General features: G+C 40.3%; 2 protein-coding genes across 4 annotated transcripts in view; one reads left to right on the top strand and one right to left on the bottom strand.

Moving 5' to 3' along the window:
* Window positions 1-2,654, top strand: part of stard8 (StAR related lipid transfer domain containing 8) — a 41,699-nt gene extending 39,045 nt beyond the window's left edge. For all 3 annotated transcript variants that reach the window (XM_021623206.3, XM_090192113.1, XM_021623207.3), the window contains one exon: window positions 16-2,654. In XM_021623206.3, coding sequence (XP_021478881.3) covers window positions 16-133 — 118 coding nt within the window. In that variant the 3' untranslated portion in view covers window positions 134-2,654. The remainder of the gene's footprint in view (window positions 1-15) is intronic.
* rxfp2l (relaxin family peptide receptor 2, like) lies at window positions 779-27,682 on the bottom strand. The gene is made up of 18 exons (XM_021623208.3): window positions 27,610-27,682; window positions 22,316-22,465; window positions 21,967-22,038; window positions 21,601-21,706; window positions 21,370-21,441; window positions 19,447-19,518; window positions 18,391-18,462; window positions 17,486-17,557; window positions 17,315-17,389; window positions 16,990-17,061; window positions 7,131-7,202; window positions 6,950-7,021; window positions 5,923-5,994; window positions 5,757-5,828; window positions 4,889-5,118; window positions 4,331-4,741; window positions 3,636-3,848; window positions 779-3,499 (listed from the first exon to the last, which is right to left on the bottom strand). Exons 1-18 carry the CDS (start codon window positions 27,680-27,682, stop codon window positions 3,303-3,305), a joined length of 2,175 nt encoding a protein of 724 aa, XP_021478883.2. The 3' UTR covers window positions 779-3,302.
* Between the last annotated feature and the right edge of the window lie 294 nt (window positions 27,683-27,976).

Genomic DNA, 27,976 nt, shown 5'->3' with positions numbered 1-27,976 from the left:
GTTGTAATTTTTCAGGGGACGATCACCTGAGTGGTACAACAAAGTGTTTGGCCATCTCTGTGCGGTGGAGGTTGCTAGGATACGGGGCTCCTTCCCTGTGCTGACAGTGAAAGGAACCGAGACAAAGCTTTGAACTTTGAGAAGGACCGTCGGCCCACTTGAGACACGTGCTGCCTACAGCACACAATGACTCAAATGAAGGGTGCCTATCTGTAGCATTATATTACATCTGCCTGATAAACTCTCCAGTGTCATCAACAGGGTACTGTCAGGATGTGGACTCTCACTCAGATTGCACTGATGCCCCATGAGGAGCCACTGAGGGAATGTCAGCAATATTTACAAATCTAAACCAGCCTATGCATTAACTGACCATAAAACATTAAAACATACCTTGAAAGAAAGAAAATAGACAGTTTCTTTATGCAAAACCCGTTCTTTTGAAAGCTTTATGAGTCCCACCGCGACATCCGTGCGATTTGGACTTCTTACCCGTTTAACATCTTGTGTTTGAGCTACAGATTTCTGGGTTGTACTATTTGATTAATCTATTTATTCTGCATCTGTGTGATTAACGGGGCTGAGCTAGAGCGGAGTCTGTGAGACTGGTGGATCCTGAAAGGGCCCGGGGCCGGATCTTTTCACAAAGTAAGAGAGAGTCCGAATGGTTTGAGCTACACTATTAAAAGCTATCTATGAAAAGCTGGGATTCTCACAAATACACACATGTAACATGTTTTACTTTATGACAGACAAGCTACACAACAGGTGTTAGAAGGTAAGGGGTTCTTCTACATAGAAGATCATAGGAAATCCCAGGACATAGTGTCTATAAAACTGTAAGGGGTTCTTCTACATAGAAGATCATAGGAAATCCCAGAACATAGCGTCTATAATGCTGTAATAAGCACACATAGTTGCTGTCACAAACTCCAAGCTCCACAAAGTTGTCAATGACTAGTTGGATATTAATTTCCCACTGAGCAAATCATTTCTGTGCTTACAGCATTCATATCAATTCATTTTTATCCGGTTTTTGTTTTGGCTTTTATTTTTTTATTGACTTTTGACAATAAAACACATGAATGCAACTGTTTATGGCACATTGTTGCCCTGGTTGCCCTGAAAATAAAATGGTTAAACACTTATTTGTGAAGCTAAATATAAGGGCTGGACATGCAGATAAATGAAAGCAAGATAAATGAAAAGCCGATTTTTGCTTGTGTCTCGGGACTGAAAGGGTTAATGCTGACTTATCAAGACTTATGGAGATGATGCCAAAATTCCATGGAATGTTTTTAGCTGCAACTAGCTTTACACAATAAGCTAGTACACAATCAGGAGAGCTCTATAGAAACCATTCATGCTTGTACTGTATGCTATGCAATTTCTTCATGATAAATTCACAGAGCTAATATATTTTACTATTGTCCTTAGATGTGTCTCAAACTTGAGAATGGCACTTTCAATAGCTAGCCTCAGTGTTGATAATGCAAACATACTTAGATGTTAGAGAGAAAATGTTTTGTTATTGAAGCTCCTTAGTGGGTGGTAGTGTGTCTTAAAACACTGTGCATTTCCAGACCTTGCTTCAGCCCTACATCTTCAGTAACTTTTTATTTTACTCAAGTGTTTATCATAAGACTCTGGACTTCCTGTTATGTCTCTTATTTTTACTCTTCTCTTTTAAAGACTAACTGGTTAACCTCCTCTCACTCTAATTTAGCTATTGCTTAGCTGCTGAGCTATAGGGATCATTCTTCTTCCTCAGATCTTCAGAAGTTTAGAATTGGGAACAGAGCCATTTGTGAAATAGGCAAATATCTGTCCACCAAGCACCAAACTATAAGATATAAGCATGGAGCGCAAACATTTGCATAATTCACGCTTTGATGTCAGTTTAAGATTTATTCATGAGTAATTGCTTGTGTCAGGATTTGCGATCACAATGAGAAGGGACAAGGATCATGACACGCTCAAAAGTGGACAGACAACCTGAGCTTTAGACAGCATTTGTGTAGATTGCTTAATTACTGTGTGTGTCTGCAGTATTATTGTATTTTATTGTGTCTCAGTAATCCGTGTTTTATTTATGTCTGTATGAATGAGTCTTCGTATGAGTCACAGGAATGTGACTACCTCTGTCTGTACAGAATCGAACCATTGACGTATTTTTCTGTTGGGCATTATATACAGGAATGATTTTTAATTAGATCTCATTTTAATCTGAGTTATGCAATGGGTGGAAGTGCAATGACTGAATGCATGTAACCTTTTTCAGTGTTTTTTTTAATGCCATATGCTTTACATACATACATTAATAGCCCGTACACCTAAATGGGATTACTCCCACTGAATAACTAATGCAATGAACATAATTTAAACAATAGGGGGAAGTAATAGCCATAAACACAAGTATTACATATCTGTGAACTACAGGGTAGTTTTGAGTGAATACTTTTTGTAACATAACAGGCCATTGTATTGTACTCAATGAAGCAGTTGTAAATAACTTGCATTTTAGCCCACAACAATGTGTTCATCTTATTTGTCTCATCTATTACTATTTACTCTTCCTTTACTACCTATTTGTATTATACTGCTCTGACTGTAAAATAGAGTAGAAAATCAATAAACAAATATTGAAAAACGAATGAATGTTATTTTGAGTTCTGGCTTTGTGAAATATGTAATTTCTCTCCCAAAATCCCCCCGGACCTTCTTCACCATCATCATTTGTTTCCAATTGTCACAGTTGAGCTTCAGAGGCAAGTAGTAACATTGCATCTGAATGTCAAATTGATCAAACCTAAGCAAATGTCACACCCTAAAACCCAAAACATCTCACTCATTTACACCTTTTCAATTCCATATATTTTTTCAATATTTTTTTATTATACATTTATACAATACAATTTGTGTAATATCAATTGGGTATGCAAAATCATTTGTGATTCTGCACATCTGTGTTTACAATAACTGTATTCACACAAAACATTTGTTAATAAATTGGTTCCCAGAAAGCGTGTTCTCTTGCTGGTAAAGAATAATTACAAGAATACATCTCTCCCCCTATAAAATAAGGACATGGGTAGCCAACCCTCCTCCTGGAGAGCCACTCAGTATGCAGGCTTTGCTCAAGCCCTGCTCAAGCACACTGATCCTACTAATCAGAAGCTTAGCCAGATCTTGATGTTTAAATTTAGTGTTTTCCAGAAGAGCTGGAACAAAAGCCTGCATACCCAGGCAGTAGCTCTCCAAGAGGACGGTTGGCAAGCTCCCTGACTGAGAGGGTCTTTTTGTTAAGGGGGAGCGCTGGGGTTCTGGTAGACTTCAGATACTTTTTGGGACGTTTCCCTGAGCCCAGCCTGTTTGCACTTGGCCTTCAAGCAGAGCTTGAGTTTCTCCTGGAAGGAGCTGGCAGTGATGGTGTATAGAATGGGGTTTAGGGCACTATTGATGGGCAGGATGAAGATCACCACCCATAGAATGATCGTTCCTGGAGGACAGGGAGGAAGAGGAGGAGGAGAGGGTGGAGGAGGAGCCGGAGGAAGAGGACGAGGAGTTCACAAAGATTAAACATAATGATAGCAATTTAATTGTAGTAATCATGTAACCACGTGTATCTGGTTTACCTGCTATTTCCACTCGTAAAAGGGAGAGAATCTTTAGGATGAATATAGGTGTCCAACACATGGCATCTGTGAAAACGATGAAGAAAAACCTCTTGGCTATAGAGACCTCCTTGTTGTAGACAGACTGTCTTGCTGTCTTGGCTGTTTTCTGTACAGAGTAAAACATGCTGGTGTAGGAGAAGACGATCATGATGAATGCAAAGAGATTCAATCCTGAAAGACAAAATGTGAAAAGCATGCTTTCATTACACTTTACAATATACCCGTCCTAACATATGTATTGAATAAAACTAAATTATGTCAGTAAAACCACAAGTCGCGTAAAGGTATTGCAAAACTTGCTGAAATTTGGTATCTATTGTTTCTCGTGGAGATTTGAACTGATTGGAACTGACTGGAACTAATTGGTATTTAATAAGTCTAGCTGAGATCTAAGATGATGATGAGATTATAAACCCTTTTTTTCATGGCAGTTTCATGTCCCCCCAGGGAAATACATGGAACACAATCCAAGGCCTGTGCAATTCCAACTTCATCTTATATTATCCCCATTATCTTGTTGATTCACCACCATCAGAGCTGATTCCTATCCCAGTGAGCACAAGACATTTTCAAACAAAAGGACACATTTTCAACCAAAAATATGTATTTTCAGCGTGTATTTTTTTATGTGCTCAGACGAATGTTCCTCTTACCCAGGAATATTCCAGTGGAGTAGCATCGGGCCCCTGGTTTCTCCATCTCGTCTGAGTGAAGTGGAAAACACACTCCATTCCTGCCATAGTAATTCCCGAATGTCTGCTTGTCCCATAAGGGAATGACAGCAATAATGAAGCCCAGGACCCAGATGAAGATGAGATAGCAGAGCGTCTGTTTACGTCCGGCTCTGTAGTTGTGGAAGGGGAACACAATGCACAGGTACTTCTCCAGAGTCATGTACGTCAGAAGCATGACTGACACCTCAGTGGACAGCATGGCCAGACAGCCAATCAACTGGCACTGCAGACTCTCCATCCACAGCTGGGCATGTCTGTTGTACTCTCCACAGTACTTGATGTCAAACGCACCGATGAAGAACAGGTAGACTCCCATGAGGCAGTCAGCACCTAACAGATAACATGGATTTCAGGGATCTTAGTAAGTATACTTTGTTATGAGAAGAGTTTTATGAATCTCAATAAATTATGAGTTACCTAAGTACAAGGTAATGAGAAGTGATTGCTGCCCTCGTTGTGGTGAGGTATTCTACTCACAGCACAGTGATATGATGGACATGGTGTGGTGCTGGTTTTCAGATGCAATGCAAGACCTCAGGCAGATCACAAAGATGTTGCCGAAGCAGATGATGAAGGCCACCACCCACACAAAAACACGAAGGATGATGTTCGCAAGAAGATTCTCAAATGTTGAAATTCCGTCAGTGTTTGGCTTGCAACTTCGCACGTTAGGAGAGTAGCCACAGTATTCAAATTTCTTAAAATAACTGGGCCAGGAAAAAGATACAAAAAATATCCCAATTAATCACCTTCAAACAAATGTCTGAAGTTTAACATTTATCTTGATATGTTTGACAGTTGTACGAATAGAGATTATCTAACAAATGGATACAGTTATACAGAGTCCTAAACTGCCCTCTAATTAGGCTTTGGTGCTTTATATGCAGTGTGGACCTGACCTGTGCTGACTAAACATTATTGTTGATTAAACATTATTTGTAGTAACAATACCTCACTGTACACCAAGCAATACAGCTGTTAGGAGTTCATTTACTGTATAATGGCCCAATGAAGCCTGTATAAGCTGCTAACAAGTCGTTGAGCCACTATTTGTAAGTAGCTTATCAAACACTTTTAAAAAGTCTACAGGACTATGCATGCACAAGAAGCCATGAATTCATTACTTGTTGGTAGGTAATTGGCAATGAATGTATAGACATTTACGCATGCTACATTTATTCCGTGTTTTTACCCTGAAAAGTAAGCTTATAACATTATTAACACTATTAAATGAATTAAATCCCAATTAGAAGCTTCTACAGGCTTAGTGCCTTACTGTTTATACAGTATGAAATTAAATGTTGTTGACATAAGAATAATAAATGAAGACAGAGTATATACTCACATATGGGACAAGTTGCTAAGAGAGCGAAACATCTGAATACTGATGTTTGGTATTTCAACCTCCTCTATACTCCTGAGGGGAGCAAAAACATTACTCTTTCTCCAATTCCCTAAAGATAGTAGACCATGACACATAAGTACTGTATGAAATAAAAACTATTACTTACAGGGATTGCAAATTGACAAACATGTCAAACTGATCCTCATAAATATGAGTTAGAGGGTTATTTGAGATGTTCCTGAGAAAAGAGGGGGGACATCAATACAGGGCAGATAATATCACTTTGATTTATCACCCCTGTCTCTGTGGTCAACATGGCCTCAAGGCCAGGTTGATGGAAGACTCATTGAACAGTGAAGTTAATAAACTGCAACTCAACAATATAAAGTTAGCATTTCTCCTACTAAATCCATTCTAAGTAACAATAACATCTTTCAAAATAGTATATACACTGAGTACACAAAACATTAAGACACCTGCTCTTTCTATGACATAAACTGACCAGGGGAATCCAGGTGAAAGCTATGATCCCTTATTGATGTCACTTGTTAAATCCACTTCAATCAGTTTAGATGAAGGGGAGGAGAAGGATAAAAGAAGGATTTTTAAGCCTTGAGACAATTGAGACATGGATTGTGTGTGTGCCATTCAGAGAGTGAATGGGAAAGACAAAAGATGAAAGTGCCTTTGAAAGGGTTGGCAGGTAGCCTAATGGTTAAGCATGTTGGGCAAGTGACTGAAAGGTTGCTGGTTTGAATCCCTGAGACCTGGTTTGAATCTATGTGCCCTTGAGCAAGGCACTTAACCCTAATTCCCCTGGATAAGAGCATCTGCTGAATGACTAAAATGTAAATGAGTATGGTAGTAGGTGTCAGGCGCACCGGTTTATGTCAAGAACTGCAACACTGCTGGGTTTTTCATGCTCAATAGTTTCCCGTGTGTATCAAGAATGGTCCACCACCCAAAGGACATTCAGCCAACTTGACACAACTGTGGGAAACATTGGAGTCAACATGGGCCAGCATCCCTTTTGGAATGCTTTCGACACCTTGTAGAGTCCATGCCCGGTGATTTGAGGCTGTTCTGAAGGTAAAAGCGGGGGGTGCAACTCAATACTTGGAAGGAGTTTTTAATGTTTGGTATACTTAGTGTATATTAGGGCTAGGATTCAAATAGAAATGGGATATACTCACAACTGTTTTAGGTTTAGAAGATTTCTAAACATAGTTGAGGAGAACTCCTCAAATTTGTTTACAGATATGTCCCTGGAATGATAAAAAAAAAAAAATTTAACAATGAAATACATTACTGTATTTGGACATTTTACAACATTATTTGACCCATATAATGTTGTGTTAAGTACAGTTAACTCACAGGTCTATCAGATTTGGCATTCCAAAAAATATTCCCTCCTCAATGGTTTGTACTCTGTTTTTTCGAAGAGCCCTGCAAAATAAATGTCCCTATAAGTGGTAATTGTTATTCAAGAACCTACAAACTAGACCAATTACATGACTTGAATAGTAGTAGGGCCTACAATAATTTACATACACTGCCTGTTAGATTTTATTTGGAGTTGAATCCGGATAGTAGGTACAGTGGGGCAAAAAAAGTATTTAGTCAGCCACCAATTGTGCAAGTTCTACCACTTAAAAAGATGAGAGAGGCCTGTAATTTTCATCATAGGTGCACTTCAACTATGGCAGACAAAATGAGAAGAAATAAAATCCAGAAAATCACATTGTAGGATTTTTAATGAATTTATTTGCAAATTATGGTGGAAAATAAGTATTTGGTCAATAACAAAAGTTTATCTCAATACTTTGTTATATACCCTTTGTTGGCAATGACAGAGGTCAAACGTTTTCTGTAAGTCTTCACAAGGTTTTCACACACTGTTGCTGTTATTTTGGCCCATTCCTCCATGCAGATCTCCTCTAGAGCAGTGATGTTTTGGGGCTGTTGCTGGGCAACATGGACTTTCAACTCCCTCCAAAGATTGTCTATGGGGTTGAGATCTGGAGACTGGCTAGGCCACTCCAGGACCTTGAAATGCTTCTTACAAAGCAACTCCTTCGTTGCCCGGGCGGTGTGTTTGGGATCATTGTCATGCTGAAAGACCCAGCCACGTTTCATTTTCAATGCCCTTGCTGATGGAAGGAGGTTTTCACTCAAAATCTCACGATACATGGCCCCATTCATTCTTTCCTTTACACGGATCAGTCGTCCTGGTCCATTTGCAGAAAAACAGCCCCAAAGCATGATGTTTTCACCCCCATGCTTCACAGTAGGTATGGTGTTCTTTGGATGCAACTCAGCATTCTTTGTCCTCCAAACACGACGAGTTGAGTTTTTACCAAAAAGTTATATTTTGGTTTCATCTGACCATATGACATTATCCCAATCTTCTTCTGGATCATCCAAATGCTCTCTAGCAAACTTCAGACGGGCCTCGACATGTACTGGCTTAAGCAGGGGGATACGTCTGGCACTGCAGGATTTGAGTCCCTGGCGGCATAGTGTGTTACTGATGGTAGGCTTTGTTACTTTGGTCCCAGCTCTCTGCAGGTCATTCACTAGGTCCCCGTGTGGTTCTGGGATTTTTGCTCACCGTTCTTGTGATTATTTTGACCCCACGGGGTGAGATCTTGCGTAGAGCCCCAGATCGAGGGAGATTATCAGTGGTCTTGTATGTCTTCCGTTCATCTTTCCCTCGATCCTGACTAGTCTCCCAGCCCCTGACACTGAAAAACATCCCCACAGCATCACCATGATGTTGCCATCACCATGCTTCACCGTAGGGATGGTAATTGGCCAGATGATGAGCGGTGCTCGGTTTTCTCCAGTTGTGATGCTTGGCATTCAGGCCAAAGAGTTCAATCTTGCTTTCATCAGACCAGAGAATCTTGTTTCTCATGGTCTGAGAGTCCTTTAGGTGCCTTTTGGCAAACTCCAAGCAGGCTTCCATGTGAGGAGTGGCTTCTGTCTGGCCACTCTACCATAATGGCCTGATTGGTGGAGTGCTGCACAGATGGTTGTCCTTCTGGAAGGTTCTTCCATCTCCACAGAAGAACTCTGGAGCCCTGTCAGATTGACCATAGGGTTCTTGCTCATCTCCCTGACCAAGGCCCTTCTCCCCTGATTGCTCAGTTTGGCCGGGCGGCCAGGTCAAGGAAGAGTCTTTGTGGTTCCAAAATCTTCCAATTAAGAATGATGGAGGCCACTGTGTAATTTGCGACCTTCAATGCTGCAGAAATGTTTTGGTACCCTTTCCCAGATCTGTGCCTCGACACATCCTGTCTCGGAACTCTACGGACAATTCCTTCGACCCCATGGCTTTGTTTTTTCTCAGACATGCGCTGTAAACTGTGGGGCTTTATATAGACAGACGCAATCCCAATCACACTGCCCTAACCCATCTGGACAAGGGGAATACCCATGTAAGAATGCTGTTTATCGACTACAGCTCAGCATTTAACACCATAGCACCCTCCAAACTCGTCATTAAGCTCGAGACCCTGGGTCTTGACTGCGCCCTGTGCAACTGGGTCCTGGACTTTCTGACGATACGCCCCCAGGTGGTGAGGGTAGGAAACAACATCTCCAACCCGCTGATCCTCAACTCTGGGGCCCCACAAGGGTGCATTCTCAGCCCTCTCCTGTACTCCCTGTTCACCCATGACTGTGTGGCCATGTGTAACGGATGTGAAACGGCTAGCTTAGTTAGCGGTGGTGCGCGCTAAATAGCGTTTCAATCGGTGACGTCACTTGCTCTGAGACCTTGAAGTAGTTGTTCCCCTTGCTCTGCAAGGGCCGCGACGAGACGGCCTACAGGGAGGAAGTGAGGGCCCTACGAGTGTGGTGTCAGAAAAATAATCTCACACTCAACGTCAACAAAGAAAGGAGATGATTGTGGACTTCAGGAAACAGCAGAGGGAGCACCCCACTATCCACATCGACGGGACAGTAGTGGAAAAGGTGAAAGTTTTAAGTTCCTCGGCGTACACATCACGGACAAACTGAAATGGTCCACCCACACAGACAGCGTGGTGAAAAAGACACAACAGCACAACAGTCAGGAGACTGAAGAAATGTGGCTTGTCACCAAACACTCACAAACTTTTACAGATGCACAATCGAGAGCATCCTGTCGGGTACGGCAACTGCTCCGCCCATAACCGTAAGGCTCTCCAGAGGCTAGTGAGGTCTGCACAACGCATCACCGGGGGCAAACTACCTGCCCTCCAGGACAGCTACACCACCCGATGTCACAGGAAGGCCAAAAATATAATCAAGGACAACAACCACCCGAGCCACTGCCTGTTCACCCCGCTATCATCCAGAAGGCGAGGTCAGTACAGGTGCATCAAAGCTGGGACCGAGAGACTGAAAAACAGCTTCTATCTCAAGGCCATCAGACTGTTAAACTGTCATCACTAACATTGAGTGGCTGCTGCCAACATACTGACTCAAATCTCTAGCCACTTAATAATTCAAAATTGTATGTAATAAATGTATCACTAGTCACTTTAAACAATGCCACTTTATATAATGTTTACATATCCTACATTACTCATCTCATATGTATATACTGTACTCTATACCTTCTACTGCATCTTGCCTATGCTGTTCGGCCATCGCTCATCCATATATTTATATGTACATATTCTTATTCATTCCTTTACACTTGTGTTAATAAGGTCGTTTTTGTGAAATTGTTAGATTACTTGTTAGATAGTTTTAGTTTTGTTCCCCGAGCCACTTAGTTATTACTTTTGCCTTATGGCAAGGTGCTCCATCATGCTGGAAAAGACATTGTTCGTCACCAAACTGTTCCTGGATGGTTGGGAGGAGTTGCTCTCGGAGGATGTGTTGGTACCGTTCCTTATTCATGGCTGTGTTCTTAGGGAAAATTGTGAGTGAGCCCACTCACTTGGCTGAGAAGCAACCCCACACATGAATGGTCTCAGGATGCTTTACTGTTGGCATGACACAGGACTGATGGTAGCGCTCAGCTTGTCTTCTCCGGACAAGCTTTTTTCCTGGATGCCCTAAACAATTGGAAAGGGGATTCATCAGAGAAAATGACTTTAACCCAGTCCTCAGCAGTCCAATCCCTGTACCTTTTTCAGAATATCAGTCTGTCCCTGATGTTTTTCCTGGAGAGAATTTGCTTCTTTGCTGCCCTTCTTGACACCAGGCCATCCTCCAAAAGTCTTCGTCTCACTGTGCGTGCAGATGCACTCATACCTGCCTGCTGCCATTCCTGAGCAAGCTCTGTACTGGTGGTGCCCCGATCCCGCAGCTGAATCAACTTTAGGAGACGGTCCTGGCGCTAGCTGGACTTTCGTGGGTGCCCGGAAGCCTTCTTCATGACAATTGAACCCCTCTCCTTGAAGTTCTTGATGATCCGATAAATGGTTGATTTAGGTGCAATCTTACTGGCAGCAATATCCTTGCCTGTGAAGCTATTTTGTGCAAAGCAATGATGACGGCACGTGTTTCCTTGAAGGTAACCATGATTGACAGAGGAAGAACAATGATTCCAAGCACCACCCTCCTTTTGAAGCTTCCAGTCTGTTATTTGAACTCAATCAGCATGACAGAGTGATCTCCAGCCTTGTCCTCGTCAACACTCACACCTGTGTTAATGAGAGAATCACTGACATGATGTCAGCTGGTTCTTTTGTGGCAGGGCTGAAATGCAGTGGAAATGTTTTTGGGGGGTTCAGTTCATTTGCATGGCAAAGAGGGACTTTGCAATTAATTGCAATTCATCTGATCACTCTTCATAACATTCTGGAGTATATGCAAATTGCCATCATACAAACTGAGGCAGCAGACTTTTGGCCACGACTATACATGCTGTGTTCATTTTGGCATGTTTACCTGCCATCACAAACCCATAATATGTCAATAGGGCAAACTGGATAGGTGCTACTGTTAGCTTGCCAGATAGCCAATAAAGAATTGTCAGCTAGCTAGTTAGCTACCCACAAATAATTGACGTCTACCCATTAGTTTTAGATCATTTTTGCCTGTTCATCTGTCTGGTTAGCTACCTTAATACGATTCACATACAGCTAGCTTGAAATCCTGCACGGAGCCTTCACCGTGCGCTGCCACTTTAAGAGGGCATCAGCAGTCAGAAAGGATAACACAAAGATAGCTCTTCCGGCTCTCTGGGAGGGAGCTTTCGGCTTGCGCGGCAGTTTGAACGGGGCAGTGCAACGCTGCAGAAGTCTTGTCTGTTTTCAGCGTGCAGAGTTTGTGAAGTGTTTAACTCGATCATCGGTGTTAGCGCTCTAGACTGTGGTTTCTATCTTTTGGGTTATTGACCAGTTAATGATCGCATGGATTAGTAGCAACATTGTTTGCAAAGCTTTGACATACAAACAAACAAACCACCAGACAGACAGACAGTGTAACGGCAAGCCTAAAGTCAATAGCTAAGACCCCCCCCCCCCCGCCCTATTATTGGGTTGACATTTGACTTAAAAGGGAGGTAACTTGCAAGTTTGTGTATTGTTATTTGAACTGTATTGAGGTGGTGTGGTACTAATTACATGTGGCTGAGAAGATTTTTGACATCTTATGGCCTTTGTTTTGTCTATGAACACCCACACATTCATACACTCTGCACTCCTCCACTGGGAGTTAATACAGATTATTGCAAATCCTCCAATGTTGATGACTGGGTTCTGTCTTGTAAATTGTTTATATGAAGTTGCTGTTCAATTGCTCTGCCATTATTGGTTGGGATTGTGTGTTTTGGGATGTGTGTTTTTATATGGTGTTGCTTATCTTTTCTCTCCACTGGCCCTCTGGCAAACAGGCTACACTATAGGCAGTCTCTTCTGCTGATGTGTGTGGGTCTGGTAGTGGTACTCTCTCTATCCTACTCTTTTCCTTTCGGCAGGGTTAATACCTGCCTGGCACCCAAACAAAATCTTTATCTTTACCTCTCTCTAACAACTCCGCTACAGAATTTAACAATCCCACTACAAGCTGATAGTTATGAAGTAAAATGTTTGCTTTGTGTATGTTGTTTTGTCTCTATTGCCATTGTCCTGGTTGGAAGAAGGTTCAGTGAATGGAGAGGTGCAGTGTCAGGTAATACAGTAGCGGGAATGCTAGTGCTTCTCAAATGTAGTGTTTTATGAGTTCTCCACACTCTGGTCCTCACAAGAACGTACTCAATGGAACGTCCTCTGAGAATGCACTCGGAGCATGCGAGTGTTAAGCATGGTAGTATGCATATTGAGAAACACCCAAAGAGTCTACCAGAGGATTTCCAGATTCGCGACCCCACATGGCCTCCACCATCACCTTTAATTGAGAGAGCTAAAGCATGAAACACACTAAGAATCTCACTGCCGATAGGTAGGCTGTTCCTTCACTTTCTAGAACTAGCGGCTAGCTAGTTAGCGGTGGTGCGTGCTAATAGCGTTTCAATCGGTGAAGTCACTTGCTTTGAGACCTTGAAGTAGTGGTTCCCCTTGCTCTGCAAGGGCCGTGGCTTTTGTGGAGCGATGGGTAACGATGCTTCGTGGGTGTCAGTTGTTGATGTGTGCAGAGGGTCCCTGGTTCAAGGCGAGGAGAGGGACAGAAGCTATACTGTTACACTTGCTGACCTGGTAGGGGCGAACCCGATTCTACTTGTAAAATCGCAATAGAGAGAAATAGTAAAGGAGTATTTTTGTAGGCACTAACTCCGCAATAGTTCGTTAAACAATGTCTAGGGAGAACATGAATGAAGTTTTTGTAGGATTTTTAGATAAATGCCAAAAATAAGGTACGTGGTAAACACAGGTTCAAGAGATCTTGTGTTTTGTTCTATGAGAATCTTTATTAGCTTACGTCACTTTTTGTGAATTTGGAAGAATTTATATCATTTATAAAAGCTTCATAAATTACAAAGGTTATGTTAACTGACTGCTAGTATCTCTATTATTCTACAATGTAGAAAATAGTAGAACATCTCATCGAACAAAAATTGTTAACCTCAGATTGTGTTAACCTCAGACCTTATTTTCGGTGTTCATCCCAAAACCATATTCTTTCGCCATTCATTCCCCCCCCCCCCCCATAATGATGGTTGAACGAACCCAGAGACGAAGAGAGGCCCAACTCGGCGGAAATGTCTCTCTCCATCAGGTGCCGATTTTTCAAAGACTTATTGTATGGTCAAGAAAAACATTTATGGCTTACTTGCTACTTGAGATTCATTTGATCAAATATAAGTTTTATAACGCTTAAGTTGTTACAATTTACTGATATACAGTACCAGTGAAAAGTTTGGACACCTACATATTCAAGGGTTTGTCTTTATTTACTATTTTCTACATTGTGGAATAATAGTGATGACATCAAAACTATGAAATAACACACATGGTAACATGTAGTAACCAAAAAAGTGTTAAACAAATGAAATATATTTGAGATTCTTCAAAGTAGTCACCCTTTGCCTTGATGAAAGCCTTGCACACTCTTGCATTCTCTCAAACAGCTTCCTGAAGTAGTCAATTGTAATGAATTTCAATTAACAGTTGTGCCTTGTTAAAAGTTAATTTGTGGAATTACATTCCTTAATGCGTTTGAGCCAATCAGTTGTGCTGTGACAAGTTAGGGGTGGTATACAGAAGAGAGCCCTATTTGGTAAAAGACCAAGTCCATATTATGGCAAGAACAGCTCAAATAAGCATCATTACTTTAAGACATGAAGGTCAATCAATCCGGAAAATGTCAAGAACTTTGAAAGTTTCTTCAAGTGCAGTCGCAAAAACCATCAACCGCCACCGGAAAGGAAGACCCAGAGTTACCTCTGCTGCAGAGGATAAGTTCATTAGAGTTAATTGCACCTCAGATTTCAGCCCAAATAAATTCTTCACAGAGTTCAAGTATCACACATCTCAACATCAACTGTTCCGAGACTGCGTGAATCAGGCCTTCATGGTTGAATTGCTGCAAAGAATCCACTACTGAAGGACACCAATAAGAAGAGACTTGATTGGGCCTTAGAAACACAACAATGGACATTAGTCCAGTGGAAATCTGTCCTTTGGTCTGATGAGTCCAAATGTGAGTTTTTTTTGCTTCCAACCGCTGTGTCTTTGTGACGCAGAGTAAGTGAATGGATGATATTCGCATGTGGGGTTCCCACCAGGAGGCATGGAGGCAATGGTGTGGGGGTGCTTTGCTGGTGACACTCTCAGTGATTTATTTAGAATTCAAGGCACACTTAACCAGCATGGATACCACAGCATTCTGCAATGATGCGCTATTCCATCTGGTTTGCGCTTAGTGGGACTATCATTTTGTTTTTCAACCGGACAATGACCCAAAACACACCTCCAGGCTGTGTAAGTGCTATTTGACCAAGGAGAGTGATGGAGTGCTGCAGCAGATGACCTGGCCTCCACATTCACCCGACCTCAACCCAATTGAGATGGTTTGGAATGAGTTGGACCGCAGATTAAAGGAAAAGCAGCCAACAAGTGCTGAGCATATGTGGGAACTCCTTCAAGACTGTTGGAAAAGCATTCCTCAAGAAGCTGGTTGAGAGAATGCCAAGAGTGTGCAAAGCTGTCATCAAGACAAAGGGTGGCTACTTTGAAAAATCTCAAATATAAAATATATTTTGATTTGTTAAACACTTTTTTGGTTACTACATTAATCTATATATGTTATTTCAGTTTTGATGTCTTCACTATTATTATACAATGTAGCAAATAGTATAAATGAAGAAATCCCCTTGAATGAGTAGTTGTCCAAACTTTTGACTTGTACTGTATGTAGGACACTTGAACTCCCATTAACTTTGAGAAGAAAACACATTATATTGGAGTTGTCTCGAGATGGCTATACATTTTCATGAAATGAGGCTAGTAGCATAGCATCTCTCACAATTGAATACAGGCGATTGACGTCAACAACCCTAATTGAATATTTTAAAAAGGATTACAATAATGAGATGTATCAACCAATTCAAATAAACTATAGGCGGGAGCTAGACAGCTCACCGTGCCACTTTGTGGACAATGACTCCAATTCTTAGGGCAGAGAGAAATGTACGTTGTCAGTATATCCATAATCTTTGACGAACCAGAGGTACTCGTATTAGGACTACAAGCTGGTGAGCTATCCTCGTCAGTATCCAAAAACTAGACTTTGAGCCAATCGGAGAGCACAAATCCTCACGTTGGGGAGCCAACAATTTAAAAAAAGAAAAATAATTTAAGGGAAAAAATAGACCATTTTCCTTTAAACTAGCTAACCACTGTAGCTTGATTAATTATAATTAAATCACAATGGATTAGCTAGTTTCCATGAATCAGATGCCTGCGTTAGCTGCTGAGTTAGTGCTTTGTCCTTAGCTAGCCAGCTAGCTTTGTTGTGTGAGCTAGCGAATATGCTAACGTTAGCTAGCTAACTAAATATTTGGCTATGGGCTGGCATTATGGGATTATGAGATAATTAAATTGTTTCTTTGTCATCTTGCTAGGTAGTAATATAGCTGTAGACATATAGCTAGTATCAACAAGGGCTTTCTATAAAAAACTAAATGATTACAGATAGCTTCGAATCTAGACCATAAGCAATATGCACAGATATGCATTGCCAAGTAATTCTATTTTAAGGCTGAGTGGTTGACAACTTCCAAGGTCATGGCTGTGTGAACACAAACAGGTTGACTGCTGACACTCTGTTCAGAGGTGTTAAGTACTTTAGGCAGTCAAACCTTTGACAATCCTACCGGTGTCTGAGCTTTAATACACCCCACACATTTCAGAATTTTTCTTCCCTGACTGTACTGATTGCCTCTAAGGCCATGTGTGATGGAGAAAGTAATCACCAATGATAGAAACTGCCAACTTAATGTGTGTGGGCTCCAATGGTCTCTCCCTCAGACTGAATTTCATTACCAGCTGTAATAGTGCTGAGGCTCCAGACTGAAGTACATAGCTTTAGCACCAGCGCCACTTACCAGTCTGGGTTTTACAGCAGGAAATTTGTCCTTAGGGTAGGGCAACATTTATTTTGAAATATAAATCATATGAAAACCAAGCAAGTGTCTTCTTTCATCGCGTTCATCTCTCTAGTGTAGTTGTAATTGTTGTAAAATAAATTAATGACTGTGAAGGCATTTTATGCAATTGGATTTGCTTCAAAGATTACAAAATATTGTAAAGGAGTTGAGGAATATATCTATTTTTAATTAAACAAAACTCACAATACTGTCAGAGTGGTGCAGTTTTGAAAGCTGGAAACCCACAAAGATGATATCCTGTTCCCCTCCAGTTCTCTGTGAAAAAGATGTCAGGCCATTCTGGCATTAATTCATGATATCAGCATCAGTATCTGGTAGTTGGTAAATACTTAAAGTAGTGTTTGATGAGAAAATGGTACATTTCTGAAAACAGATACTGTTGCAGAGTGATTATGGCAAACGTTCATAAATAATAAACATGGTTATGAGCAAACATGATTTAAGCGTTGTCAAATAGAATAAAATATGTTATCCATCATAGTGGGTTAGATGTTATTCTGTTACTTACAGCCAGTTTAATCTCGGCATTTCCAGGCAGACAGATTTCTTAGGGATGGATTCTAGGGAATTATTCAGCAAAGACCTGCAGCCAAATTAAATTTAAAAGGGTGTGTTGGTTATATGATGATGCAAATCTCATGAGCTCATAAAGTAAGACGCACAGTGGCATGATACTTACAGGAAAAATAAAGATTTCAGGCCCTCAAACGATTTCTGTCTCATAGATGTGATTCTATTTTCGTCAAGAATCCTACATCCAGAGGAAACAGAGAAATATATCAATTTGTGTCCTACTCTACCCTTGACATCTATGTTTGTTGACTTTGATCATGTAATCGTTACGAGTTTCACATCCGTCACATTAGACTAAATGAATAGAGAGCCTCTGCAGCTATACGTGAGCTATAATCACTGTTGTCAAGGAACAGTCTTAGGGGACATTGGTACATGGACCCTGATATCATACCATCATGTATCACACATGAGGATTGTCAGCTACACCATAAATGTCACACGGTATCATACCTTATCCTCATTACTTTCTTGGGAAGATAGTGCAGCACAAACTGAGGCATTCTCTGAGGCCGAGAATGAAGCTGGCTTTAAACAGATCAAGATTTTGGCAAATTGTATGTCTCTGTGCAGGTTGACGGAAGTTGGCGGTAGTTTCTAGAGCAATTGCTAACTAGCGTAATGAGTGGAAGTCTATGGGATCAACTAGCGTTATCGCAATCTAGCTAGCTGATCCCATAGACTTCCAGTCATTGCGCTAACGCTAGTTAGAAATCGCTCCAGTTACTACCTCCAACTTCCTTCAAACTGCACACAGAAACAACAATGGTGTCCATGAGTTCATCTGTTTCTGGGTATATAGCAAAAAGGGCCTAATTACAAAAATCTCAAACCATCCCTTTAAGGTCAATGAGAACAACTGCCCAGTACAGCACATTTTCCAACAAGATATACAGGTGTTTTTGTATCAATGAGATAAATACTGTCTACAAATCTCATGAATCCCACTGAGACGCGGAAGCATTTCCTAATGAAGGTGTCTTTAAGGTCACCGAAATAAAGTTCACTTACAGCCATTCCAGGTTCGAGAGGTCTCCAAAAATGCCAGCCTTCAACGATGTAATCCGATTCTGACTGAGAAATCTTAGCACAGCAGACCAGTTTTACAGGGAGGGAAAAACATACATCAAAGGGGATGAGGATGTACATTTTAAGATGAAAAGCCAGATAATAATAATGATAATAATAATAATATAGTAAAGAAAACAATATTGACAAAGGGACAGTTGTAATTGCAGATCTTACTTCTGCACTTTGAACATTCCACTGCTTGCAAGTAATATGGAATGTGGTAAGGTAGGGTAACACATCCACCTGTTCCTCATGCAAATTCTATCTGAGACTATTAGGACAGAGCACTGACACATTTTCCTTGTCATTGTTTGTTTCCCACAGCCTTACACTGATAACAGCCTGGGACCCTCAGGAATGCAGAGGAGAGACACTAAATCAAATCACGTTTTATTTGTCACATGTGCCGAATACAACAGGTGTAGACTTATCTGTGAAATGCTTACCTACGATTCCTTTCCCACTAACATTAAGCTGGATGTGAAAATAGCTGTGACAAGTGAAAAGTAGGAGCAGTTGATTTTGCTGTTAGCTATCCAAGACTATCTGTCAGAGTGACTAGTATATCATCTCCACGATACCCTGTCCTAGATACCCAAATCCTGACAGAGGAGGATGAAAGGTTTTCATGTCTTCCTTTTAATTACAGACCAGCCGGGCTTCATCTGATTTACTAGACCTGGGCACTTCACACGTCTTAGGTTTGAATAGCGGAGAAAGACTACAGTATCTGAATCTATTTACACTTCGCAAGGATGCGCCAGTAAATGAGTCAGTGTATTCATTGACTGGTTCTCTTTGATTTCCCTATGTATTTTGTTCTCAAGGAGCTTAACATACAGTGTTGGCCCACTTACACATCCTACAGTATTACATACTACAAAACGTACAATGTATTTTCATGAAGTGTGATGTAGGGCAACCTTTAGTGGTGATGTAGGGATGTACGCATGGTACCACAGGTCAGACTGTGGCCCATAATGAATTAGGACTTACAGTCTTCTTAGTGAGTAGAGTCCTGAGAATGCCTGCTTGGAGATTCTTTTGATCCTATTGTCTTCCAGGTGTCTGTGGAACAGAAACAGATGCAAAGGTTTTAATGACAAAGCCCTGGTATAATAACATTGTCTTTATTCAGTTGAATGGAGATACTGTACCATTCAAGGCCACACATTGTTGGTGGATGCAGTCCTCTGTTTATGGTGTAACAAAGAGAGACTGGACAATCTGGACAATTATTTATGTAGGACATTCCACAAAACATTTCAACATTCAAAATATGTGGCTCTTGAAGCTACATTCTGCCTTTTCATAAGTATGGATGAATAGAAACATTTACTGAATTCCTAAGTTTTTTTAACAAACACATTTTTTGGTGGCATTTTATTGTCCAGGGTTTTAAACCCTCTTTGTGATTTGAATGAAGACTAATTCACATTAGACATTGCATGCATTTAAAGGTCCTGAACAGTCATCCTATTTCCCAAGTAAAATATCAATATTTGTTCACATTTTAAAATGATGTACATTTTCTCAAATTCGGAGCATCTCTCATTTCCAACTATCAGTAAGGCTGAAGGACCAGGCTGAGTTGGTGGGAAGCTAATAGGCTGAGTGGGTGGGGAGCTCACCTTGACTGACAGTTCTTTGAAACTCCTATGTCAAGCAACTTGGACACAATGTTGCAGTGAGATCATCTCAAGCAAACAATATCGATATTGCATGCACATCCTGTCATACATCACATCATGGTTTCACAAATTACTTAGTTATTGTAACAGCATTGATATAAACAAAATTCTGGTGGTAAAATGTATAGCCAAAATGAAACTGCCAACACTGTTACATCAAGCTAGCTATGTAGCTCAGTTCATGTTGGACAATTTCAGTTGAAACTGGACAGGGAAAGGTCTGGGTTCACTTCATAAATTATACATCTCAGGTTTGACATATCCCATCTGTTGCAGTTCGCAGAGGCACTGACAGGTGTGTTGACATGACAACTGGGTGGGAGTTCCGAACAGAATCATAGCCTACATTTATACCCCTCTTTTTCCATGCAGGATGGATGAAGACCTAGCTAGCCAATAACTAGCCAACACCAGACACTTATAGTTTCCCCCTTTATCTGTATCTTTGACAGAAAGCATAGGCAGCAGCTCTACAGAGATGAGATGATGACTTGGAATGAAATAATAAAGTCATCAAATTAAACAAATGTAACATACACAACAACTTAAATATTTTATTTAAGTAAAGTAATGTGAATAAATTGTGGTTAACGAGTGATAATCAGTACTGGGCATTCACTACCATCATGGGACTTTTATGAATTTCTTTATTCTGTGTTAACAGAATTCAGCCCACATAATGCATAGTGCATTTTTTATGAATTTTATTTTTACATGAATCAAAACTGTGATTTTTTTCATAATCGAACCGAAACCGAACCGACCTCAAAAAGCACTAATCGCTCAGTACTACCTGGAGGCAGAACTGAGCGATTTCCCTTTAGATATTACAGCTGCAAAGTCAAAGTTGGCTTTACTGTAAAAATTATATTTGCTTTTTGGTCTTAATTTAAGGTTAGGGTTAGCAGTGTGGTTAAGGTTGGGTTTAAAATCTGATTTTATGACTGTGTGGCTGTGCTAGCTATTGACCACTGCATAGCTGCCTCCAGAATAAGATTCATGAGGAAAAATGCTAACCTGCCCAATAATCAAACTTTACCAATGTACCAGTAACAGTCATTTTTCATACTTTGGTCCATCCCATTTGATCTGGTTTCACCCAAATATCATCTAAATTGAAGAAAAACATGTTTTGGACTGTTCAGGACCTTTAAACAGATTGAACATAAACACTTGTCAGAGTCAGTGCAGAGAAAGAAGGAAAGGTCAAAAAGGGTTTCACACTCACAGTCTCTCAAGGTGTCTGTAGCGGATGAACTGGTCTGGTTGGAGAGCTGTTATCTGGTTGCTGTTCAGCTCACTGCGGGTAGAGAGAGCTGCTAGTTTGACTGCTAATACAGCATCATAGATGTACACATTTTGTCCAGATGTTACAATAGGAATCTACTCTAGCAATCCCAATACCTATAACTGTGCTCTGGTGTTAGACTTCACGAGGGTAGGAATCCAGTATACTCACAGAGCTGTTATATTGGAAGACACAGCTGGGACACTGAGTAGTCCCTTTTTGTTACAGTTAACTCTCCCGGCCTCACAGAAGCATACATCTGGGAACACGTCCAGCACTGCAGGAGAGAAGCACAGAAGAAACATGCACACACATGCAGATAGATGCCACACATACCATTTCCTGGAATTATTGTTTCTTAGAATTGCTCATATTTACTTAGACTATTTATGGTAACAGAATGATGTGAATGGATGACCTCAATGTATGATTTCAAATGGGTTGATACATTTTCATCTTTAGTTAATGTACTAATTTAAAGCAGTGCAACATTAGATATGTAAATAATTGCATTTGCTTCTGAAAATGTATACTCACTGCATTCCTTGGACTCTTCAACATTTTTCTTCATAAAGGCATCAAAAAGATGTGGCCACCCGCTGTTGTCCACTGTTCAGGGAAAGATGATAGAGACATATTTAATTTTTGTGCATTTATATACTGTGTCTTTGTGCGGAACTTAATTGTGTGAAGTTATCAACATGTTTGTTCATATTTTGTGTGACCTTGACAAATTGCTTGATGTACAAATGCATTGAAGCAGAAATTAGTCTTCTAAATGCTATCTTATTTCCCCCACCCCTGCCCTCCCTCCCACTTCAACAACCAGACACTGCACACAAACCATCTGTTTACCCTCCTGAAGCTGCTGTGGTTCAAGACTCACCACAGTTCTCCTCGTCAGCTCCATTAGCACAGTCCTGGACCCCATTGCAGTGGTAGAGCTGGGGCAGGCACACAGACAGGTTGCCACAGGGGAACTGACCCAGTGGGCAGACATCAGTACCAGAATAGAGGCTGCTGTCTGTGGATGATTCTGGAGGAGACACTCAAACATATCTGATTCAATCCAAAACGACGTTAAACAACTTTCTTATTCAGGTTTCTGAGAGCATGGCCGTATTTTGAGTATCAATGGATAGAAGCAATCAAAAACAAGATAATGAAGTCATATAGGCAATATCAGGCTGTGTCAGAGGAAGTCCCAGAAATTGTCAGTCTCCAGCCACCGAAGCACTAGTTCTCTCTAATACCGCATGACAAATGATACCATTACACCAAGTCTAGAACCAACAGGACCCTGAACTGCTTCTACCCCCAAGTTGTGAGACTGCTAAACAAGACTGGTAAATGGCTAACCGGACTATAAGCATTGACCCATGCTCTAATTCTCTTACACTGATTCTATGCACACACAAAGGACTCTACTCACACATACTTCCACTGACACCCCAACACACATGTGCATACATACATACTGACGCCACGCACACAAGCACACACTTTCACAATCTCCAAATACGCTGCTGCTACTGTCTATCTTGTTGCCTAGTCACTTTACCCTCCAAATGTTGTTGGTACAGCCTGAAATAAAAATGTATTAAAGTATGTTTTTTTTCTCACTCATCTACAGTGCCTTTGGAAAGTATTCAGACCCCTTGACTTTTTCAACATTTTGTTACGTTACAACCATATCATAAAATGGATCAATTAAAAATAAAATCCTCTGTAATCCACACACAGTATCCCATAATGACAAAGTGAAAACAGGTTTTTAGAAATGTTTGCAAATGTATTACACATCATGGTAAACTATTTTTACACCTGAACTTATTTAGGCTTGCCATAACAAATGGGCTGAATACTTATTCCCTCCTGATACTTCAGCTTTTAATTTGTAAGTCATTATTACACATTTCTAAAAACACAATTCCACTTTGACATTATAGGGTATTTTGTGTGTGTGTGTGTGTGTGTGTGTGTGTGTGTGTGTGTGTGTGTGTAGGCCAGTGACAAACTCTCAATTGAGCCCATTATAATTTCATGGCTGTAACACAATCTTTTTTTATTACACAACAAAATGTGGACCAAGTCTTGTTACTCATTGTTATTCACTGTGTATTTATTCCTTTTATCACTATTTATAAAATACTTTTAAAAAGTTTAATCTTTCTTGAACTTTGCATCTTTGGAAAATAACTTGTAATATTTAATTTGACATAGAAAATACAGAGAAATATGACATGTCAAATTGATTAAAAACTGAAAACATTGTATGAGCATAATGGCTTTGTATATGGCCTGCTTGGAGGTATCAGGAATCAGCTAAGTGCACCTATTTGTTACTGTCAAATTTCATATAGAGATCATAGATTTATTCTAAATTGTGCATGACATTTATTGAGCGCCCATGGTTAAATAGAGTGATTTAAATAAAAACAAATGAACAGGCTTTTTGATATATAACAAGTAGACAGTCCAACATCAAAGACCTTGATGGTACATGACATCTATGATGGTAGTTTTTGCCTTCTTGTCAAGATGTCTGAGTTCGAGATGCTGTCAGGTCACATGACTGATGGAAGCTGTGCTTAGAACACTGACTGATCTGCCACCACTCGTGTGACCTCACAGCCTCAAGACATCATGCAGGTTCCCATTCGTTCCCCCACATTCCCCATAGTAACAGCTCCGGGGGTGGAATGGAGGTTTTTCTTCTAAATTATTCAACAGTTTGCCACACGTGTATTACAAAATTAAAAACTTTATACAAGTTCACTTTACTGTTAAATTGTTTGTATTTGTAGAACTGAGATACCCAAAGGAATTAAGACAAACAATGTATTACTGTACATTTAATTTCACACAATGCACATTGATTCTCTGCATAATCACAAGCAATATCCCACTTTGCACAAACTGGTTGACTCAGTCATTTCATTATAATTGGTCAACCTATTGCTATGTGGAAAATACATTGGATTTGAAAAAAGTAGATTGGATGTGTTGTTTTTAGGGTGACTTTTCAATCACAGAATTATTTCATAATGCTAACCAAATTTCAATATAGACAAACCTTGTATAAAATATGTTGAATTTGTACATCTAAAACATCAGATCTTCAACGTTATATCCACTATCAGTCTGGGCAGCTCCTCCTACAGAAGAATTTATCAATCTACAGCTACCCTTTGGACTTCCAGCCAATGTTTTAACCAAACCCTGCTTAGCTATGCTATTTGTCACTGACTATTACTAATGTGCTATTGTGAGAATGATTGTTGAGAGAACTCAACTGTAAAACAAGATAGATTCCCTGTTGCTTTCGAAGTCATTCCAAAGGGTAGGTTTAATAAAGCATATGAAATGTGACCATACTTTATCACTCATATCAATGATATTTAGGCCTAGCATTTAAGTCATCAACAATTGTTGCAATTAAATCCAGAATTCAACTAAAATCTTTTGTTTTGGTAAAAACAGTAGGATAAATACACATGTAGGTGGAATCCGATTTCAAATGTAATGATATGTAATATTATACAACAGATGCCTCTAATGTTGATTGGTAAAAACTGCATTCTAGCCGGTGTCCATTCCACAAGTTACCACTGGCTAAATGTAATAATCTGTGCAGAATCTTGAACGGCATTGATCACTTGCACCATGTACTTTTCATGTAATCTCAACTGCAATCCAGGTATTAATGCTATTAGATGAAGGACAGTGATAACACTGTTGTATAAATAAGCAACATATCAGACATTGTTTATCCATTGGAATTTGGTTGTGCTTTCAGATGGTTGAAAGCATAATGATAACACATTGAAAATTCAACTAATTTTGACTGTCTTTTTGAGTGGGTGAATTATACACTCAGTAGCTGGTTTATTAGGTACACAGATCCAGTACCGGGTCAGACCTCCCTTTGCTTCCAGAACAGCCTGAATTCTTCAGGGCATGGAAACATTGCTCAATTGGTATAAAGGGACCTAATGTGTTCCAGGAAAACATTCCCACATCATTACACCACCAGCATGTGCCATTGACACCAGGCAGGATAGGGTCATGGACTCATGCTGTTATTTGCCATATCCTGACGATTCAAGAACTGGGATTTGTCAGACCAGGCAATGTTTTTCCACTCTTTAATTGTCTAGTGAAGGTGATCGCATGCACACTGGAGCCACTTCTTCTTGTTTTTAGCTGTTAGGAGTGGAACCAGGTGTGGTCATCTGCTGCAATAGCCCATCCATGACAAGGACTGACGAGTTGTATGTTCCAAGATGCCGTTCTGCTCAGTTATTTGGGGCCCACAAGTTAGCTTGCCATTCTCCTTAGACCTCTCATCAACAAGCTGTTTTCACTCACATTATTGCTGCTGACTGGATGATTTTTGTTTGTTGCACCATTCTCTGTAAAACCTTAGACACTGTCGCGTGTGAAAATCCCAGGAGGCCAGCCTTTTCTGAGATACTGGAACTGGTGCACCTGGCACCGACGATTTTTACCTTGTCAGCTCAGGGATTAAAACTAGCAACCTTTTGGTTACTAGCCCAATGTTCTAACCACTAGGCTACCGGCCACCTCCATTCCTGCTTTATATAGCAAGCTACGGCCTCATGACTGTCTGTAGTGTACCTAACAACAGGCCACTGATTGTATGTTGTAATCTCATTGATCAATGTCTCTGCCAGACGGTGAGTGTAACTTGTGCATGAAGTCAGGCGCAGGAGAGCCAAATGAGTGAGCAATATACTTTACTCAATAAAATAAAGGCACAAGGTACAACAAATACACTTGAACAAAAAAACAACGGTAAACATTACGCACGGGTGAACACAGCACCCATAAAAAAACAGCCATCATACCAAACTGAACATAGAAATAAACACGCACAACAAACATGGGGGAAACAGAGGGTTAAATTGGATAATGAAAACCAGGTGTGTAGAAAATAAAGACAAAACCAATGGAAAATGAAAGATGGATCAGAGCTGGCTAGAAAACCGGTGACATTGACCGCTGAACGCCGCCCGTACCAGGAGAGGGACCGACCTCGGCGGAGGTCGTGACAGTCTCAACCAAATATTACCCAATTATCCATGTTGAAATGACAGGGTGTGCGCAGTGGGATACCACACGAACTCATTCAACAGTTTAATTCCCATAAACATGTGATTCTTTCAATTACATTGCTTCTGTTCAGTGCAGTTACTAAATGTGGGTCTTACATTAGTGCTTATCTTATCATAAAACAACAGCATGTCCTTCCTTCCATGTTTAACACTATTTCACATTCTGCAAACAATCACTGCAGAATACACGACAAGGGGAATCCAAACACAATCTGTATCTAAATGAGGGTATGTCTACTCTATAGAGACACTAATGTATTCAGGAATGCTGTGTGGCATCACACTGATACAATTTCCTCATCACCTTCCATCCACACTCGTTCTCAGGAGATAGTTGTTTTCCTGTTTATTTTTAATAATGAATGTGCTTCTGAGTTGAGTTGGATTTAAACATACAATAAGCTAGTTATGATTCTCATCAACTGGGGGAGATGTACTAATAATAATACATATGATGAATACTAATCATTTTTGAGCAGAGGGTTATTCCTGTGGTGGAAAGCATTTTTCTTTTGGCAGTGTTTCAAATTATACCCTCTATGGTACATTTTGTTGTTTTGATGCATAAACTAACATTCAGTACTCATACAATAATGATGGTGATGAGAAACCATACAGGTAACAGATATAATTATTATCCAAATGGGTTAATACATGATTAATTGTATGATAGTCATGTTCAGAATCATAATTATTGTTACCTTAATGTTTAAAAATCTATTTTGAGGGAGATGTCATACTTAATTGACTAACGCAAAACAAGTATAATGTAATGCTGCATGTCAATGGCCCCATTATACTCAGGAGGGAAAGTCCTATATTATTTAGCAGACATTCACAGGCAATTCAAACCATCCGTGTATGTAATCACAAATAAGCTGTAATGACTTTAAGTGCCATACATTAACAGTTTGATTCAACTTCCTCACTTTTCACTAATGAGAATGAAGTGCACATTATTCATAGATTTAGGCATAATCAAATTATTATTCCGTCTATACAGTTTTTATCCTATTATTGATACTCAAATGAACTGACTTACCTATGACGTCTGTCAGATAAATATAAATGAGGATGCATAAAGGGTGCATTATAGGAGCAATAACGAGAGGCATCTCTTGCTGTAGTCCTGATCCAAGTGATCGCAAGCGAGGCTGAGGCTCCACTGTCTCTCAAACATATAACCACTTGCAGTTAAATGTGTGCAGTGCAGAGCACATACAGTACATACACTCTATCTCGCTCTCTCTCTTACTCACTCACTCTTTCTCTCTCAAACACACAGACACACAGACACACACACATTGCATTGGCTGAACATCCACTCATATAATTACTCTGCCAATGTGTCAGAAGACAATACAACAACAGCTGGTGATCTCTTGACTATCTACCTGGTACTGTACACT

Source organism: Oncorhynchus mykiss, chromosome 12 (assembly GCF_057628025.1).
Source record: "Oncorhynchus mykiss isolate SJ-2025 chromosome 12, ASM5762802v1, whole genome shotgun sequence".
Taxonomy (NCBI): domain Eukaryota; kingdom Metazoa; phylum Chordata; class Actinopteri; order Salmoniformes; family Salmonidae; genus Oncorhynchus; species Oncorhynchus mykiss.
This window is presented reverse-complemented; position numbering and strand designations above follow the sequence as displayed.

Bases quoted from the DNA above. Each gene is read 5' to 3' on its own strand.
- rxfp2l (XM_021623208.3), bottom strand. From the start codon at position 27,682: ATGCCTCTCGTTATTGCTCCTATAATGCACCCTTTATGCATCCTCATT. The intron at 22,466-27,609 runs GTAAGTCAGTTC...TGTCTCCTCCAG, and splicing joins TTATCTGACAGACGTCATAG to AATCATCCACAGACAGCAGC. The intron at 17,062-17,314 runs GTAAGTAACAGA...TCTTTTTCACAG, and splicing joins ATGCCGAGATTAAACTGGCT to AGAACTGGAGGGGAACAGGA.